The 21,667-nt window shown below is 38.9% G+C and overlaps 1 protein-coding gene across 1 annotated transcript in view; it reads right to left on the bottom strand.

Moving 5' to 3' along the window:
* The window catches only part of LOC134311870 (cadherin-24), a 104,318-nt gene that overhangs the window by 38,722 nt on the left and 43,929 nt on the right, over positions 1–21,667 (bottom strand). The window contains exon 5 of the mRNA XM_062993516.1: positions 20,387–20,568. Within this exon, the coding sequence (XP_062849586.1) occupies positions 20,387–20,568 (182 nt within the window). The remainder of the gene's footprint in view (positions 1–20,386; positions 20,569–21,667) is intronic.

Consider the following 21,667-nt stretch of genomic DNA (forward strand, 5'->3'; position numbering starts at 1 on the left):
AACACCAACAGACCAAGGATGGCCGAATGAGGAATGAAGGGCAAACACACACTGGTGATGTGAACAAGTGGGTGAAGAACTTGTCGGACAGACAACTCACACAAGCGGAGAAAGACATATTGGCTAAGGGGTTGAATTTTGCTGTTACACCAAAGCAATTCCCACTAGTGGAACTGATCACAGCCACAGAATCAGCAATCCGCAACAACAACATCTCCGACCTGGAAGCGGAACAGTTGCGGATGAAAGTGTCAGCTTGCCTTAGGAATGCAAAGCCACCGCCATCCAACATCAGCAGAGACGAGAGGTATGCACTTACTACACTTAGTAAGGACAATAACATCATCAAAACTTCCTGCTGACAAGGGTAGATGTACTGTTCTGTTAAACCAGATAGACTACCATGAGAAAGTGATGTTGTTACTTAGTGACACTAACACTTATGAGCTGCTGAAACAAGATCCAGGTAGTAGCTACAAGAAAAAGGTGATAGATTGTCTGAAAGTTTTAGAACAGATCAATGCTATTGACAGGGCTTTGTACTACAAATTATATCCGGGGGAGGCTACACCTAGTCCGTATGGGTTACCTAAGATACACAAACAGGATGTACCTTTACGACCCATTGTTTGTATGATTAACTCTGTGACTTATAACATTTCTAAGTTTCTAGCATCGATTCTCAACCCGTTGGTAGGTAGCACGGAACACCACATTCAGAACACCATGGATTTTGTGGACAAGGTGAAGGGCGTCATCATTGAGACGGAGGAAACAATGGTCTCGTATGATGTTACATCCCTCTTCACGTGCATTCCGGTTGCTGAGGCAGTGGAGGTGGTCCATAGGAAACTACAAGGCGACCCCACCCTGAGCACGAGGACCACCCTTACCACGGATCAGGTGTGCACACTCCTAGAACTGTGTCTTCAGTCCACCTACTTCTCGTACAAAGGACAGTTCTACAAATTGAAACATGGGTGTGCTATGGGGTCCCCCGTCTCACCTATTGTTGCAAACCTGTACATGGAGGAAGTGGAAAAGAAGGCACTAAGGTCCTACATAGGGACACCATCGAGTCATTGGTTCAGATATGTGGACGACACCTGGGTTAAAATAAAATCCTCTGATTTTACCACATTTGACGGACCACATCAACTCGGTGGACGAACACATCAAGTTCACAACGTTGTGCAACAACGTTTTAGCCCTCTTAGACTGTGAAATTGCTAGTAAAGATGGGGGACGTTTGAAAGTAAATATGTACCGCAAACCAACACACACGGACCAGCACTTAAGGTTTGACTCCCATCATCCATTGGAGCACAAACTAGGAGTCATCAGGACGCTGCACCACCGGGCGAACAGCATCCCCACAGACACTACGGCCAAGGATAGAGAGAAATCTCATGTCAAGAAGGCCCTGGGTGAATGTGGTTATCCCAACTGGACATTCGTAAAAGCGGGAAAAATGCCCAAACACAGCTCCAGTGGATTGAAGGGCGGAGAACAACAATCGCGGTCTAAACGCAAACCAGTGGTGATTCCGTATGTGGCAGGAGTATCGGAACAATTAAGACGGATATTCTCCAAACACTGTGTTTCAGTTGCTTTCAAACCCCAGAACACGCTACGCCAGAAATTAGTTCACCCTAAGGACCGGGTTCCTCGACACAAACAGAGTAACGTAGTGTATGCTGTTAGGTGCCAGGAGGATTGTCGGGAACTGTACATCGGGGAAACTAAACAGCCACTGGCGAAATGGATGGCCCAACATAGATCAACCTCTTCTGGCCAGGACTCCGCGGTTTACACCCATCTGCAAGCCAGCGGCCACTCATTTAATGATGAAGATGTGCAGATCCTTGACAAGGAGGAACGCTGGTTTGAACGTGGAGTCAAAGAGGCCATTTACGTGAAGAGGGAACGACCATCCCTGAACCAGGGAGGGGGCCTGAGAGTACATCTCTCACCATCATACAACAGCGTAATAGGAGCTTTACCCCAATCATGTGTGAAAGACACACATGGCCATTGTAATTAATGGTCATTGTGAATTACATATGGACCTGATCACCGGTTCCATTGTTATGCAATTGGCAGTGATCGGTCATTATGCAAATCAACTGCATATAAGGTTGGGGTATTCAACACCAGCTCAGACTGAAGAAGTCATTCGGATTGAGTGACGAAACATATCTCTACAACAAACTTGTGTCCAGATTAACTGATTCAACTTTGTGGATTTGTGTACCTGGATTATTGAGCATGCATCAACAGACTTTATGTTTTTAATTGTGTTTGGTGGAGTAGAGGGCTCTGCAGGCCATTGGAATTTCTCTACATCAAACTTGCTAAAAGTCTTTATGGACCTTGCTTTGTACATAGACATGATGGAACAGGAAATTACCTTTATCAATAAGTAGAAAGCAATCACATATAATTGATTTTATGTCCACATACTTTTGGCCATGTAAATAAGTTTTTAGAAAGAACCGTTAGTATAGGTGCTTGATTAATATATATATATATATATATATATATACAGGGGTTGGACAAAATAACTGAAACACCTGTCATTTTAGTGTGGGAGGTTTCATGGCTAAATTGGACCAGTCTGGTGGCCAATCTTCATTAATTGCACATTGCACCAGTAAGAGCAGAGTGTGAAGGTTCAATTAGCAGGGTAAGAGCACAGTTTTGGTCAAAATATTGCAATGCACACAACATTATGGGTGACATACCAGAGTTAAAAAGAGGACAAATTGTTGGTGCACGTCTTGCTGGCGCATCTGTGACCAAGACAGCAAGTCTTTGTGATGTATCAAGAGCCACGGTATCCAGGGTAATGTCAGCATACCACCAAGAAGGACAAACCACATCCAACAGGATTAACTGTGGACTCAAGAGGAAGCTGTCTGAAAGGGATGTTCGGGTGCTAACCCGGATTGTATCCAAAAAACATAAAACCACGGCTGCCCAAATCACGGCAGAATTAAATGTGCACCTCAACTCTCCTGTTTCCACCAGAACTGTCCGTCGGGAGCTCCACAGGGTCAATATACATGGCCGGGCTGCTATAGCCAAACCTTTGGTCACTCGTGCCAATGCCAAACGTCGGTTTCAATGGTGCAAGGAGCGCAAATCTTGGGCTGTGGACAATGTGAAACATGTATTGTTCTCTGATGAGTCCACCTTTACTGTTTTCCCCACATCCGGGAGAGTTACGGTGTGGAGAAGCCCCAAAGAAGCTTACCACCCAGACTGTTGCATGCCCAGAGTGAAGCATGGGGGTGGATCAGTGATGGTTTGGGCTGCCATATCATGGCATTCCCTTGGCCCAATACTTGTGCTAGATGGGCGCGTCATATATATATATATATATACTGTATATACAGTGTATCACAAAAGTGAGTACACCCCTCACATTTCTGCAGATATTTAAGTATATCTTTTCATGGGACAACACTGACAAAATGACACTTTGACACAATGAAAAGTAGTCTGTGTGCAGCTTATATAACAGTGTAAATTTATTCTTCCCTTAAAATAACTCAATATACAGCCATTAATGTCTAAACCACCGGCAACAAAAGTGAGTACACCCCTTAGTGAAAGTTCCTGAAGTGTCAATATTTTGTGTGGCCACCATTATTTCCCAGAACTGCCTTAACTCTCCTGGGCATGGAGTTTACCAGAGCTTCACAGGTTGCCACTGGAATGCTTTTCCACTCCTCCATGACGACATCACGGAGCTGGCGGATATTCGAGACTTTGCGCTCCTCCACCTTCCGCTTGAGGATGCCCCAAAGATGTTCTATTGGGTTTAGGTCTGGAGACATGCTTGGCCAGTCCATCACCTTTACCCTCAGCCTCTTCAATAAAGCAGTGGTCGTCTTAGAGGTGTGTTTGGGGTCATTATCATGCTGGAACACTGCCCTGCGACCCAGTTTCCGGAGGGAGGGGATCATGCTCTGCTTCAGTATTTCACAGTACATATTGGAGTTCATGTGTCCCCCAATGAAATGTAACTCCCCAACACCTGCTGCACTCATGCAGCTCCAGACCATGGCATTCCCACCACCATGCTTGACTGTAGGCATGACACACTTATCTTTGTACTCCTCACCTGATTGCCGCCACACATGCTTGAGACCATCTGAACCAAACAAATTAATATTGGTCTCATCAGACCATAGGACATGGTTCCAGTAATCCATGTCCTTTGTTGACAGGTCTTCAGCAAACTGTTTGCGGGCTTTCTTGTGTAGCGACTTCAGAAGAGGCTTCCTTCTGGGGTGACAGCCATGCAGACCAATTTGATGTAGTGTGCGGCGTATGGTCTGAGCACTGACAGGCTGACCCCCCACCTTTTCAATCTCTGCAGCAATGCTGACAGCACTCCTGCGCCTATCTTTCAAAGACAGCAGTTGGATGTGACGCTGAGCACGTGCACTCAGCTTCTTTGGACGACCAACGCGAGGTCTGTTCTGAGTGGACCCTGCTCTTTTAAAACGCTGGATGATCTTGGCCACTGTGCTGCAGCTCAGTTTCAGGGTGTTGGCAATCTTCTTGTAGCCTTGGCCATCTTCATGTAGCGCAACAATTCGTCTTTTAAGATCCTCAGAGAGTTCTTTGCCATGAGGTGCCATGTTGGAACTTTCAGTGACCAGTATGAGAGAGTGTGAGAGCTGTACTACTAAATTGAACACACCTGCTCCCTATGCACACCTGAGACCTAGTAACACTAACAAATCACATGACATTTTGGAGGGAAAATGACAAGCAGTGCTCAATTTGGACATTTAGGGGTGTAGTCTCTTAGGGGTGTACTCACTTTTGTTGCCGGTGGTTTAGACATTAATGGCTGTATATTGAGTTATTTTGAGGGAAGAATAAATTTACACTGTTATATAAGCTGCACACAGACTACTTTTCATTGTGTCAAAGTGTCATTTTGTCAGTGTTGTCCCATGAAAAGATATACTTAAATATCTGCAGAAATGTGAGGGGTGTACTCACTTTTGTGATACACTGTATATATATAAATAATGGTAGCTGAACTCATGCCTGCTTTGCCTGATGTCCCAGGGGAAACCTATGGATACACTGTTTTGGGCCTCTCTGTTTGCTGAACAGATGGAGGCACAGAGTTCCAGAGTGAAAATGAGCTGAATTAAACTGGAATGACTGAACACAGACTGTGCACCATAAATTCCCCTACTGCCTTACTGCACACATTTACATACACATTTGCAGTTTGGTGTTTACAAAGCCTTGTTTTGCAATATCTCTATATACACTCGTTATTTTTAAGACATTTTAAGTAAGTACAATTTAAATGCATTGGTACCAACACCTAGGCAATATAATGAGAATCTGGGTAAGGGAGATGTCACTTATACTGTAAGTAAACACTAATCATAATTTCTACTCTCCCACTCCATCACTGAATTACTCCAGTGAATATACCAATGAATCCCGCTTCTGTCTGCTGTTTTTGGATGAAATGCTTGTTTAAAATGTGCTGTCATTTTTATTTGCATTTTAATTACTGCCTCAACAATTTTAGAATTGGGCATTTCTAATTTAACATCACCAGGCCACTTTATCAGGAACATCACCCAATGTGTGCTACTAAAACATCTCCCAAACCTTTACAGTAACATAGGTCCTGTTAATACAAGACATGCTGGGTCCATTAATGTATTCGTTTTTCGCAAAATTATGATCCTGCACCTTGTTACTAAAATCTGGATTTATTGCACAGTAAGACTATAAGCATTTTTTAGCTAGTTAGCTTTAGCTTATGTTATGTAACATTGTTTGTATTTTTAAAACAGGCAATAAATACAGAAAACAATATTCATTCTTTTCACCATGTCATCATCAAATCTAATACTACTACTATTTAAATAGCAGGTAAAGAGAAATTGATTTATATTCACGTTAGTATTAATAGTATTCACATCAAGTAGTTTAGATATTAGTGATAAAGGTATTAGCTTTAAGTTATTAAAATATTCTGTATTAACAATAAGTTTGTTAAAGCATGTGCTTTTGGGTTTACACATGTCCCCATTCGCACTTGCCTAACTCTTTCCTTTTTTGTTATTATAAACTAGCCATATAATTTTATCCTTTTTGTACATTCCAAATACATGCTTGTTGGACATCCCATGCCAAAATCATGGTAATTAATATTGTCATTAAAATACTTTTAATAGCCCCTGGCTGCAGGGAAATTTTTAAAAATGCACTAAAACTGAAATCTGGAATTTGTTAGTTCACCTTTATTCATATTTGTATTCGTTAGTTCACCTTTATTTAACAGACAAATGTACAAAGAAAGATTTACAGAGTTTTTAATGATGAACTTAGTTCTATTTGTTAAATATAATGTAAACTATTTAAATTTTAAGAATTGGGAATTTTTGACTATTCTTGTTGTATACAAGTCTTGAGCTGCTCGTCAGTCTGTAGTTGCCATTGTCTGAGACTTCTCTTTATGATGCTCCACATTTTCAATAGGTGATCTGGACTGCAGACAGGCCAGTCAAACACACTATGTCAAAGAGGCCATGCATTGTCCTGCTGACATAGATCTGGAGTTCCTGGGAAAATATGTTGTCTTTCCAAATATACCAATATAAGCCTCTGCATTAATGGTACCTTCACATATATGCAGATCACCCATGCCATGGGCACTGATTGACCCCCATGCCATCACAGATGCTGTTTTTTGCATTTTTTGTTGTTAACAGTCTGAATAGTGTTTTTTATCTTTGGTATGTAGAATCGCACATCCATTTTTCCCAAAATCAAACGGAAATGTGGACTAATCTGACCACAAAACGTGTTTCAACTATTTAAATCATTTTTCAAAGTATTCCTGAGCCCTTATGACCATTACAGTAGCATGCGATTTCTCAAACAATACCACCTGAGGGCTCAATGGTCATGCGTATTTAACAGCAATTTCCACCCCTGGCCTTTATGCACGAAGATATTTCCTGACTCTCTGAATCTTTTCATTATAGTTTGAACTGTAGATGATGCCAGACCTATTTCTTTGCAATCTTGCACTGATAAATATTGTTTTCTCACAAAATTTGGAACAAAAGTGGTAAGCCTTTGGTGGAAGCTCCAGAATAGTGTTATTTGTATAACCTTAGTTGTATTTTGCCTCCTTTAGATCTTTTTTGAGTGAGTAGCAGGCATCACATTCTCTCTTTTTTTCTTTTTATATTTACAAAATACAATTACATTTCTTAGTGAAAACACTAAAAATAATGTCATTGTACTTTTATCATTTGACTGAATAAATCTTATTGCATTACCCAATATTTATTATCTTTAAGTTCTCAAACACTATCCTCACATTCATATATAAGACTGGACACAATTTTTAATTCAGTGTTTCCTTAATGATTGCAAGCTGTTCAAGCCTGAGGCAGAAAACAAGCCTCAAGCCATAATTCTTCACGGTCAGAGAAAAGCTGATGTTGTGTGCAGTGGCTTTTTATTTCCATACAAAGCACTGAGAAGTTCTGGCAAAAAGTTAGCTTATAGCTTATTTACACAGAATAGCATCTCAAAGTTGTAGTGCAACTTTGACAAGCTTCTTAAGACATGAATCAATTTTTTTACCTTATTTAGCATTAAGCTCTTATTGTAATTTTTGCAAGATGCCAATTCCTTGCAGCATGTTTTCATTAAGTAATGGACACTCATGTGACCTATTTCAATTTCATTTAGCTTTACAATTCATCTGGAACTGTCATTTGGGCGGATTAGGGCATGGTCTGTATACATTTTAAGACTTAGATTTAGATAAATTGTATGAACTTTTTAAGAAACTTAGGTTTAGAAGAAAAAAGGTTAAAGAGAACAGGAGAACAAATTACAGAAAGCTTGAGTGGCACAGCTGTCTCTAACATTAGCCAACCATAGCACCACTGATAGCACTGCTGACATTCAACCCTGGGTTTACTATCAGCCAGCTGGGTGTCTACACAGACATGATTGGCAAAAAAAAATATGTATGAGGGGGGATGGTCAAGCCCTGCAATAGATTGGAGCGTCAGGTATTCCTGCCTTGTCTTAAGTGTTTTAGAGTGAAAATGGACCTGCCACGACCCTGACCATGATAAAAAGGTTGATTAAAAAAAAAAAAAAAATCAAATGACATTATTGATTTAATGGTATTTTACATAATATACCAACATTTCCAGAAACTGGGTTTGTTTAGTATTATATAAATGTAAACATTGTTTTACAGATTTAATTAAAATAAGCACCACTATGACCCATGTCTTACAGTTTTTTGAGTTCGCTTAGACCCAATTTCTGGAACTATCTCTTCTTTTGTCCAAACTTAACACACAGCTGCCCAAACAACATACACAATATGCAGAATATCTTACACTTCTGGACAAAGTGAACACTTCACCCAAAGCTCTGTAAACTCTTGCTAGAATGGTATTTTTGAATCCAAACTCGACACACACAGCAATTGAATAGATTTTTCTACATGACAACTACACACTGATGGAATAAATGCAAAACACTACTAGCTTGTGGTTTTTGAGTGTTCAGTGTGCAGGACTCAGCAGTCTGCTGTAAAAGTCTGTCATAGTACTCATATGTTTTCATAAATATACAGGCTATTTATGCATAATTAGTAAATTAGTAAAGCACAATGAGGGTATTGTTTATTTTTTGAGTATGAACATTACTGAAACAAGCATGCTGTATATACTGTAAAACATTACAAAACACAAAAATATAATAGGCCTGTAACTCCAAAGAAAAAAAAGGGAAAAAAATTAGGGTGCATCTTGTCTTCTGTCTGGGTCTGGCAACAACACCTCATCTACATCACAAGCAATGTCCTCTTTGGCCAGACAGCGAGGGAAGTACCGTCTGGAGTGACGTATCCACCCCTGGAACGTCCCCTCATCAATGTCACCACAGGCCTCCTCCATTGCCTGGAGAAGCGGGATGCGTTGGTGGGGCTGCCGATCATATACCCTTCACCTCCATGCTGAAAAGAACTCCTCAATGGGATTCAGGAATGGAGAGTATGGTGGAAGGTAAAGCAAAACGAATTGTGGATGATCAGTGAACCAGTTTTGAACCTGAACAGCCCGGTGGAAACTAACATTGTCCCAGACAACAACGATCCTGGACTGCCCTGGTCCCTCCCCCTGGTAATGGGGAATAAGAATGTTGTGCAGTGTTTCAAGGAAGGTGATGATGTGTGCTGTGTTGTAGGGACCAAGGGTGGCATGATTATGAAGAACACCATTCTGGCTTATAGCTGAACACATTGTGATGTTGCCACCACGCTGCCCAGGAACACGGACGATGGCACGTTGTCCTATAATGTTCCTCCCCCTGCGCCTTGTTTTGGCAAGGTTGAAGCCAGCTTCATCTGTGTAAAGGAACTTGTGTTCCACAGCAGCTGCATCTAGCTCCATCACCCTCTGAAACCAAACATTACAGAAAATTTAAATATACAAAGTACTCAACATTATGTTGCACAGAGCAATGGATTACAGTACCTGTGAGAGGATAGCATACTGTACCTGCACATATTCATAGCGCAGTTGCTTCACCAGTTCAGAGTCGCGCTGAAACGGGACCCTGTATATCTGCTTCATGCTTACTTGATGTCTATGAAGGAGACGGCCCAGTGCAGATAAACTCACGGAATGGATATTGCTAAATGTGACATTGTCTGTAATGATGTATTGTCGTATTTGTCGAAGGCGTATGCTGTTGTCTGCTCTGACCATGTTTATGATTTCCTCTTCCTGCTCTGGGGTGAACAGCCGTCTTCTTCCTCCAGTAAGAGGTAGTCTTGCAGTTCTGCAGAAACATGATGTGAATGGTTTAAAGTGAAATGCTACTGTAAATAATGATCTGGCACTACACTGCAGTAGTACAGTGGTGTACACAGTTCAGTTGTGAGAGTTCAGTAGTATGGTATAGAAAATAGGTTTACTTACCTATTCTCATTCCGAAAGGTCCGGATAATGTTTGCTACAGTGTAGCGGCTTAGATTAGGCTGGACCCTCTGCTCTTGCTGGTGCTCTTGCTGCTGGTGCGATTGCTGGTGCTGGTGCAATTGCTGGTGCTCGTGCTTGTCCTTGTCCTCTTCCCTGGCTTTGTCCTCTTTCTCCTGCATTTGCCTCCATTGTTGTGCAAACCAAGATGTGTAACCTGTGACCTCTTTTATAGGGCTCAGGTGCTAATTTGTAAAGATTATTTAGAAGTGTTTTCACCTGTGGGGGCTGGGTTAGGGCAATTGGTTCATGGGTGTGGTGTTTGCATGTCAGCGTATTCCAAAAAGAAACACAGAAACTCAGTCTGTATTGCTCTATTTAATGTAGCAACCTGTGTTTAGTGTTTGGCTAAAAGTGTGTTTTAGAATTGCTAGCTGAGTGTAAGGTAGAGAATGAGCTTATAGTTTAGAGTACCAGGTCAATAGAAAGGCTATTTGAGTTAGTAATTTCTAAAATTGTGCTACTAGTACCATTTTTCGGGCCTTAGCAACTGCAAAAAAACTGTAACAATAAACCATACACCCTAAGCTACATGAAAGTTTGTGGGTTGTCATTTAGAAACATTTTGTAGAAAGCAACGATGCACAGAAAAGCACATATAGACAAGAAGCACAAAACATGCCCCCCTGGTTTTTTTTTTTTTTTTTTTTTTGGAGGAGGTTGAATCTTTCAATCCACCATCCGCTGCCAAGCAATTTCACAGGACCAATTGTGGAATTTGACATAACATTCTGTACTGGCTTCACACTTACTAGATCATAACACAATTGAGCCTACGGAGCACAAACTGCAAAAAAACTGTCTATCTTTAATAACCTTAAAAAGATTTAAAATAACTGAAATAAACTGATATAAATTTTGGGCTGCAACTAATGATTACTTAGTAAATTACATGAATCTGTCGGTAAAGTAGATGTTGAGCTTCTGGAACATACAATGCACACATCATTTGTCCAAAGTATAACTACAGTAATGTAGGTATTGAAAAATAATTATAACACACTATCTGGCTTTAATGACTTGTCCTCACTCTTTTGTTATATCACAATTTGACTTTCCTATTTCCTTTTGTGCTATTTTCTACTCCATTCTCTCCACCACCCACCGCCATCTTTCTCAGCATCGTTCCTTTTTTTCACCATCTCTCTCTCAGGGGAGGTTAGAACAATCTCTTTTCACAGTGCAAACACAAACACCAGTAATCCTGCCAGTGTTGTAGGCTGGTGGCTCCCATTAGCCACACTTCAAACAGAACTTTTTTTATTTTTATTTAACCAATTGCAGGATTCTTGACCAAGGCTAAAAGCAATAGAGAATAGAGAAACTAACTAAAAAGCAATAAAGAAAAATAATAGAGATGAAAAAAGTAACAAAGTTCACAAAAGTTCAGGCCTAGTGTGGAAAAGGACCAGCACTTGATGACCAAAAAGTGCAGAGACACTAACTGAGTTCCCTTAAAAAAAGATAAAGTTTGCAGAAAATTGAATCGGGCCAAGCTTGGCATCACGGTATCAGAGTAGGTTTTTGAACAGAAAAGCTGGCAAATCTGTGAGGAAGTAACCGTGATGAATAATATACACTCCCATCTGGAGCAAAATAATGCTTAACGAGATTCAGGTGGCCGCAAAGTTAAGAGGAACTGACACGTCAATCATTTGCAACGTCCATGCCCCATTTGCCATCCAAATCTGAGAGGACAGAAGGACATGATTCTATAATCAAGCCATGACAGGTGGGCTTGTTACACACACATACACACACACACACACACACACAAATTATATGCTTTTCATATTTAGAAAAGGTGATTTCCTATTCCAACAAAACTATAATTCTGTGCAGAAAAGTAGTTTTTCATTATTGGTGTAAAAAAATATAAGTGGCATGCAGCTTTGTGATAAAATGAAACATAGATTGCAGGCCAGGCCTAATTTATGCAACATTAGTGTCAGACCTCACAAATGCTCAGTTAACTAAATACCTCACAGACACACTTCAAAGTCTTGTGGAAAACATTCTCTGAACATTGGAGCCTTCCCAGTTAGAGCTGCAAAGGACTAATTGATGCCCATTATTTTTAAATAGGTTGGCCTACAAGCTCCCAGTCTTGTGTCCAAATAATATTGTCAATATAGTGTAGTTCTGAATTCTTCACTAGATGGCTGTGGAATAAAGCTCAGCCTGTTTTTGAAGGGATAAAACAATTTTAATGTACAAAAACAGTAGTAAGAAAAGAGTTAACAGCATGGTTATTGCTATATCAGCACCTGAGGGTACAGTTAATCTGCTAACTAAACCATAGAGCAACTGGTGCCACTAAACATCCAGAAACACTCATACACACATTCCCACACACTGAGTCAGACTCAGCAATCAGCATTTAATCAGAGAAATGTACCAACCAAGAGTACACACGTGCATACGCCCACACCCACACGCCCACACACACAAACACCACAGATGCTTACACCAACATTTACACATACACACACAGAGATAGAAAAATAAACAGCGCACATATCATATACACTAATTAACGTATTAAAAATAGACCATTAAGTGTTGACTGGAAAAATATTTTTTTAAGTTTATTTTAAAGTTAAACAGTGTGCATGTATTCATTTATTTAAACAAGGGGCAAAAATACACCATGGACAGGGCACAGATCCATTGTGAGGCTACAAACACTTAACCACCTAACACTTGTTTTAAACATTTGTCATCAGCTGATTTGCATTTCTAAAACAGAAGAGGCTAGAAAGAAGAGGCTGAAGAAGTTACACATGTGAGAGAAGAAGGTGAAAAGCCAAAAGGGATTTGGAAATTCAGAAAAAATGATTTGTTTAAAAAAAAATTATTATTCTATACATATTACTACACATAGACAGACACATAAATGTGTAAACAAAATCTGTTCAATCTGATTAGATTTTACAATACTTTTCTGCCAGGAGGACTTCATGTGGCCTCTCAAGGTCAAATTGTGCTAGACTGGCTCAAGGTGTAGAGCTAACAAAGTAGCCCACTTACAATCACATCTGTACAATAAAAGCTGCTGACACATCACCAACAAACTATAACCCAAACCTGCCAGGCCTGACCCATAAACACTCTGATATAAGCGCGCACGCACGCACGCACGCACGCACACACACACCTCCATTCTTACAGCCCCAAACAGCCTTCATTTGAACTTTTTCTTCTCCTCTTCTTGAATTATTTTTATCCTTTATTTCTTAAATGGTCATGTTGAAATTAATTTTCAGTGTTTTATGGAACTGAAGCAATTAACCAAATAATTAAATGTAAATATAATTACATCATAACATTAGAGTCAAAGTCAAAGTGAACTTTATTGTCATTCAGACTATACAACTAGGAGTGCACAGCTGAATGAGATTACGTTTCCCAAGCTCCAATGTGCAGAATATAAAACAAGAAAGAAAAAGAGCATATACAAGACAAAATATACATTAAGTTTTAAAAAAAGATATACATTAAGTAAAAAAATAAAAAAATAAAAAAGCACTATTGCACATACATTGTAAACAGACATAAAATACACGTTAAGTAAAGTAAAAAATATATACACACTAGTAGGAAATATTGCACTTAATTTGCAGTGATGAGGTATCGGTGTAATAAATAAATAAAATGCCTGGTGTTAAACACTTAAGTTATTGCACAGAATATAATAAAAGAGTAGCAGCATGGTGTAGGTATTTAAATCTTAATAAATAAATGTGGTTAGAAAGTCTGTAAGTGTGAGCTGGTATGTTGTGTGTGCTGTTATAGGGAGTTGAGTAATCTGGTGGCTTGTGGAAAAAAGCTCTTGCTGAGTCTGGTGGTCCTGCATCGCATGCTGCGGTAGCGTTTGCCAGAGGGCAAGAGACTGAACAGTCCATAGGCCGGGTGTGTGGGGTCAGCAATTATCTTGGTGGCTCTTCTGAGGCAGCATGACTGGTATAGTTCTTGTATGGAAGGGAGTGAGGTTCTGATGATCTTCTCCGCCGTCCTCACTACTCTCTGAAGGGATTTCTGGTCTGAGGCTGTACAATTTCCATACCAGACTGGGAGGCTGTTGGTGAGAATGTTCTCTATAGCACCTTTGTAGAAAGTTGTGAGGTTCGGAGGGGGAAGGTTTGCTCTTCTCATCCGTCGCAGGAAGTGAAGACGTCGATGTGCCCGCTTGACAAGGGTGGTGGTGTGTGTAGTCCATGTCAGGTCGTTTGTGAGGTGCACCCCCAGAAACTTGGTGCTTCTGACTGACTCCACAGCGTTTCCATGGATTGTAAGCGGTGCATGTACCATGTGTTTCCTCCTGAAGTCAACAGTGATTTCCTTTGTTTTGTTGACATTCAGTGACAAGTTGTTATTTTCACACCAGACAATAAGTTGGTTCACTTCCTCTCTGTAGGCCGAGTCATCGTCGTTGCTGATCAGGCCCACCACTGTTGTGTCGTCCACGAACTTTATGATGTGGTTTGAGTTGAATTTGGCACAGCAGTCATGTGTCATCAGGGTAAACAGCAGAGGACTCAAGACACAGCCCTGGGGAACCCCAGTGCTCATCATGATAGTTTGAGAGGTGTAATGAGATCATTAAATCTCAGTTCATGTCTGCCCGATGTTGGTGGAACTGGCTTATATTTTTGTGTGTGTTTGTGGGCATTTATGTGTGATTAAGCCAAAAGGCGATGCTGCTCAGAGCTCTGTGGGTTCCTAAGAGGTCAGAACAGACATTGTTTGTTTGTTTGTTTATTAGAATTTTAACGTCATGTTTTACACTTTGGTTACATTCATGACAGGAACGATAGTTACTCATTACACAAGGTTCATCAGTTCACAAGGTTATATCGAACACAGTCATGGACAATTTTGTATCTCCAATTCACCTCACTTAAATGTCTTTGGACTGTGGGAGGAAACCGGAGCACCCGGAGGAAACCCACGCGGACACGGGGAGAACATGCAAACTCCACACAGATAGGACCCGGACCGCCCCACCTGGGGATCGAACCCAGGACCTTCTTGCTGTGAGGCAACAGTGCTACCCACTTAGCATTGCATCTAGAACCGATCTGCCACACAACACCAAGGCTGAGACATTCTCTGCCCATATTTACAGCAAATTGCATATTTCACGGGAAACGGCTCATTTCATGGTCCGTGTCACGATTTTCACGGCCGTAAATTAGGTATGGCCTTAGTTATAGGGAAAACCTGGCAACTTCTTCAGCTTCACACCTGGGTTTGGGAGGCAGAAATGGTGCAGAAAATGGTGCATTATCTACACCAAAGTAGGATAGTGCTGCTGGTGTGGGCGTGGGTGCTGCCCCTTAAGTGACCATTATATAATTATTGGGCATGGCAGGGCTAGTTATACATGCTTTAAACTTGTAATACATTAAACTAAATACTATTAACCACTTACTAGGTAGTTTTAATTCAACAACTGGTTTCAAATAATAATGGATTCAAGGCTTTTTTTTAAGTCCACTTTTTGGTGACAACAATAAATGGGCCATTCCGACAAATCTGTGCCAATTTCGTTCCCAGGACATTATATGTAATATAATATATTTAATTGAGCAAAGTGTCCTGCACATTGATCTAATTCCAATATTAGGATATATAATTTAAAACATTCATAAAAAACCCCTATAATACTTAAAAATAGTATTTTTCAATGTTTCCACTCTTTAACACTAGACTTTGATGAGTACAATCTTTTAAAAATGCTTTTTCCTTGCATTGTTTGGTGACTTTACATCCCATCTATGTTTCTAATATTTATTTTCTATAAGAAATTTATAATAATGTGGTTAAAATACATGTTTTAGTCATGTCCCCAGGTTTTCTCTCAGTTCTTTTACCCTAACATATTCATCTTTCTAAAGAAAGATCTTTATCTTCATCTTTCAACAGAAATTTACATTATCTATATCTACTGAAGGCCACAGGATGACCAAAAGTAAGTTATTTTTCTCCCTGTATGTTTGATAATATTGTAACTCTGACTAAGAAGATTAATCTCAATGTACATTCCTGTTACCTACATTTTTTCTTAGTTATGTATTTAAAACATTTTTTGATAAATCACTAGACTGTGCCCAGTGTTCTCATGCTTTTAGAATGAACTCTATGCTGCTATATTTCATGTATTTACTACTTCTATGTTAAAAACTCAGTCCTGTCATATACAGCCATCTTCCACTTAGAAACCTTGTAAAAATTGCATTAGAATGACCAATGCACATTCTGAGTAGTTAAGTATGTGTGCTACTAAATTAAGTGTTGAATGAGGATAAAAAATTTAATTTCATCCAGTTACTACATGCAAATGGCACCCATTCGGTGGAATGGCCCAAATATTGCCTGTATTTACCCAAGCAGTATAGTCTAGCACCAAAGCAGCCCGACTAACCTGAATTAACTCCACACATTACCTTAACTTTTGTTGGTAGACATCACATCACAATCACCTTTGTACATACAAATCCTATTTCCATAAAAGTGAAATGTGTGAGATGCAATAAAAAGAATCTTTGATTTATTAATTCGTCAACCCTTATTTAACTGACTAAAGATTTTCCAATGTTTTCACTGACCATCTCAATTGTATTTTGTAAAAATAAATACATTTTGAAATTGTTGCCAACACTCTCTAAAACATTGGGGCTGAGGCATGTTTACCACTGTGTTACATCCCCATTTCTATTAGTACCTTTTTAATCCTGGAAAGGATACTAATTTGCAGTTTTGCAAATGGACTTACTTATTCTTGCTTGATACAAGACCTCAGCTGTTTTAACAGTTTCAGATGTTGTCTTATTCTCTTTTTGATTTGGCTTATGAATTGTGGTTTATGATTTTCGATAGAAGATGCATAGTTCTGGCCTGTGGGCAGGTGGGCCAAGCACAAGTACTCTGTGTCTCTGAAGCACATGTTTCTATTGTCTTTCTATCTAAGATGAGCTTGTACCCACTTAGCAGTGTCTCTGCATAGAAATGAGTGCGGTAGATGTTTCTATAACAGCTGCTAAGAATTGTTATTGTAATTAGATATGTAATAAAGTATAAGTATTATCATTTGTTTTGAACTGTTTATAAAGACATGGTTTAACAATTGGCCTACACAAAGCCCCGACCCTAACTCCACTAAAGACCACTGGGATAAATTCCTACATCCAGTAACAGTTCCTGATCTCACAAATGCTCTTTTGACTAAATAGGTAATTTGATAAACTGTCTTTCAATTAATTGTATCAGCTTTTTCTTATTCTTGAGTAAACTTCTAAGAATTTTTTCTTAAAGTTTAACTTTATGTTTTTGTTTAATAACAAATAGCATAAAAATTCAAATGATCAGACAAAAAAAAAATACTGTTAAGGTTGTCACAAAATGGTTTTAAAACTTTTTTTAGTTACTAAAGAAGAAATAGACAATTACCACTAATTTATGGCTTTTTTTTTAATTTTATTAGAGTTGTCAGTTTTCTTCTAGATTACATGTGGATTTACTACATTTTTAATCCTTATATTCAGTTACAAGTATATCTAATGTATTTATTTGTACCTTGTAAATGCACCTACTTATCTGCCTCTCTCTTATTCCTTTGCTTACTTATTCTCTCCAGTTCTCTGTTCTTATTTTTAGTAACACTGTTCTGTATATTTGGTGCTAAATTAAAAAAAAGTCAGTGCTAGATAATACAAAATAAAATAAATAAATAAAAATTGGCTATTATCTGTTTCTTTATTGGATTTTATTGGGTGCATACATGATATGTGAGCCCATCAAGATACAATGGAAACTGCATCTGTTGGCCCATAATCCATAATTCCAGCCTTTTGTCTGAATCCTTATAGGGATCAGCTACTGGGACAATAACCAATGTGCTACCTCACCTTTGTTATTAAAGGTGATCATTTTTATTCATTTGGGAACTGACAGTAATACATTATTGCAGTTTTCAAAGTGGAATTTTTGCAGCTCAAAAGTCCATGGTCATCAGTGTCTATTTATTATGTGCATTTTCAATAAGAGACAGATCTGGACTGCAGGCTGGCCAGTCAAGCACCCTAAGCCATGCTGTTGTAGCACAGAATGAGGCCTGACTTTATCTTGCAAAAAAAAAAAATTCTGGAAAAGAGGTTACCTTGATGGCAGTATAAGACTCTCTAACATGGGCATCTGGAACCTTTAAACATATGCAATCACCCATGTTGTGGGCACCGATGCACCCTATACCATGACACATGTTGGCTTTTGCAGCTTTTGCTTATAAGTCTGCATGGCTCTTTCATTAATTCAACTATCTTTTTGCTAATCTAAAATGAGCTCTGGGCAAGATAATTTGGTGGTGTTTCTTGATAGAAACGTATGGCTTTCTCTTTACGTTAAATAGTTTTTAGGTTGCATTTCTTGAAGCAGTAGCAGATTTTAACAGATGGCTGAAACCATGATGAAAGAAAGCTTCGGCCTAGAGAGGAAGCTGCGGCTAACATCAAAGCAGCTGTTGATAAATAAATATGTGATAAAAACATTACTGTCTTTTTTGTGAAATGGCATTCACAAAAATGGCAAAACATCTAACCACCACTCAATAATTCATTTACTGCTTTATCCTGGTCACAGTCGCTGGTTTATTGGGTGAAAACAGGAAACACCCTGTACAGATCACACAGGTCCATCACAGGGCAGACAAACAAAAATAAAGAGGCAGTCCATGAAGGGTCTGGGATGATGGTTACTTGTTATCAGCCAAGCCAAACAAAAACAATAAATGAGTTCATACACTATCTATTGTGGAGGCAAATCATTTTAAAACGTGTATAATCTCTCTGTGCTTTTCCAACACCAATAAATCAGTTGAGTGAAGACTTAAAACATATCCTCTCTCACATGACCTGTGATAAAGTCTCTGTTATTGTAAAGAATTATATGCATTTTGCAACTGGTTGAACATTTATATAGACAAATTGAACCAGATCTCATCACTGCCACACTAACCAGGCCGTTTACTTAAAAAATCTGGAATCAAATGCCATAATTAATAGAAATCATAACCTAAATGACTTTGCAGAAAGATTCCAGCAGATCTGGGGATGAAATAAATACATCTCTGTAGAAGCTATACACACAAGAAACAAAGTTAAATGTACCACAACTACTGCCTTTTACCTAGGAGGTCAAATAGCTTTATATTTGAAAAAAAAAAAAAAAAAAAGAAAGAAAGAAACAAATGGAGTAAGATTTGTCCCACCAATGATTCTTATTTATTCTGATAACTTCTGTCACAGGGTTTTGGAAATACCTTGGAAAAACCATTGTCAATTAACACAGTTTACCCTAGCATCAATAAATGCAGCCTGAAACTCTATTATGCAAAGTGCATTTAATTGCTCCCCAAAATGTCTTGGTAATTCCATGAATCTATAATGCCTGTCACACAGCACTGACGCCTCAGAGCAAGGTCCTGGGTTCGATCCCCAGGTGGTGCGGTCCGGGTCCTTTCTGTGTGGTCTCCCCATGTTTGCGGGTATCAGATAGTCTGAACATGGTTATTAAGTTATCATCTTATGGTTGCCAATGACACATTTTTCCAGCCTTTATCAGTTCATCCTTTAAGTGTTTTGCATTAACACAGGTTTTTTTTTTTTTACTTTCCTCATAAGATTGAAAGGCATGTTTAAGATATTGAAAATCTCATTCCCCTTGCAAACTCATTTTATGTCACCTTTCTGTAAAGAATATTGACTATCACAGTATTCATGCACTTTTCTCTTTGATCTGAACTTGGCATAGCTGTTGAACACAATTTGCACATAATTAAAAAAAATTTAATTTAAAAATTGTTTATGCTTAGTTTTTGCATGTTTAAAGTCACATCATGCCAAACAATCAATTGGGCAAATTAGTTCTGTTTATTTACTTATTACTTTAAAATCAGTGACCTCTTCCTCAGACCAACCTTTGATGTCCACGAAAATGTTCATTAACACAGAGAAGCAGGATATGCTTCATTAAGCTATGTCTCATTACATGCACACATGAACAATATGACATCGTTTTTATGACCAATTTTCAAACACACACACACACACATTTTTAACAGATTTAAAAAGAGTTGAATCAACTTATCTGACTCACAGTGGACCCAGCACTTACATGCCCACACTAAAGTTTTTATTTATCTTTTTTTTTCTTTTAGACATGCATTTGGCAGAGAAAGCATTATGACCTGATTCATTTATGCGGTCGTCTGTTCTTTTAAACCTTTCTATATACTCACTCATGACTATCTCTCCTACCTTATTTAGAATAATGATAGCCTCCTGTCTCTCTCCAGTGATGTTAAAAGTGTTTCCTGACTCCCCCTCCAGGATGGTATATTCCAGCTTGGCATTCTCTCCCAAGTCAGCATCTGTTGCTGAGATCCGGCCTACCTCCGCCCCCGGTGCAGCCAACTCAGAGACAGAGAACAACCAAGAGCCTTGAAAAAGAGAAAAACAGAGAGGACAGAAGCCATTAAATACAGTAAATGTTTAGTAGTTTCTCTAATGTTTGGCCCACATTCTCTGTACATGTACTTCTGACCATTTTATTTAGTGCAGCAACCAGAAGAAGATGAAATACTGGAAACACCACATAAAAAAATGCTGCACATATGAGTTATATTATGTTGAATAATTTTAAGCTATAAGCTATGATATTATATTATATTATATTATGTAGACACCCAGCCGGCTGATGGCACAGGGTTCAAAGCAGAAGTGGTTTAGCACTATAAGGAGTATAGTTATAGGATAGATATAACTGATTTAGTGGAGCTATGTTGTAGGTATAGTTAATAAACTGACATTCACTACTTTAAACAAAACTGTGTTTTCCTTTATATTACTGTGACCATGCCTGGCTGTCAGGTTTGTACAAGCCTTTTTTCCAAGCCCTGCATTAAATCAGCACATTAGCTCTGCTCTGCTATGCTTATTCACTGCTTCTAAATTGTCTCTCGCTGCATGTGCTTTTCCACCTTGGTAACTCTATCAGCTTGCAAAACACAAAAATTAAAGTCACAGGGATGAAAGTACAAAAAAGAAACAGAACAGGAATGAATAAGAAGGCAAAAGGATACACATGGACAACATATGATAACAGATTATGATTAGGTTACCAGAGAGCCAGTCATGATCTGTCAATTAGCATAACTTAAGCAACAAAAAGAAAAATCAAAACTGAAGCCTTACAAACTTTAGAATAAAAAAGCACAAATTCCCACAGGTAATCTCCACAGGCTTGACCCTCTGAACCGAATAACTGATTATCCCTCCTTTTACTAAGAAGTTATCTAAATAAGCAGTTAGGATAACAAGAGATCAGTGTTTTACAATAATGTTAAGGAATCTTTACTCTTTTGCTTTATTTGTATATACTGGGAGGTTTGCAAGCAGGATTTTTTCTGCCACAGCATCCTAATAGGATGTAAATCTCCCACAACTCTTTCAGGGATACTAATTCTGGACATTTTTGGTTAATGGAGGAATCCTAAATAATGACTATTTAAATCATGCAAAGATTTTAGGTAGCAGACT

This window comes from Trichomycterus rosablanca, chromosome 4 (genome assembly GCF_030014385.1).
Source record: "Trichomycterus rosablanca isolate fTriRos1 chromosome 4, fTriRos1.hap1, whole genome shotgun sequence".
NCBI lineage: Eukaryota > Metazoa > Chordata > Actinopteri > Siluriformes > Trichomycteridae > Trichomycterus > Trichomycterus rosablanca.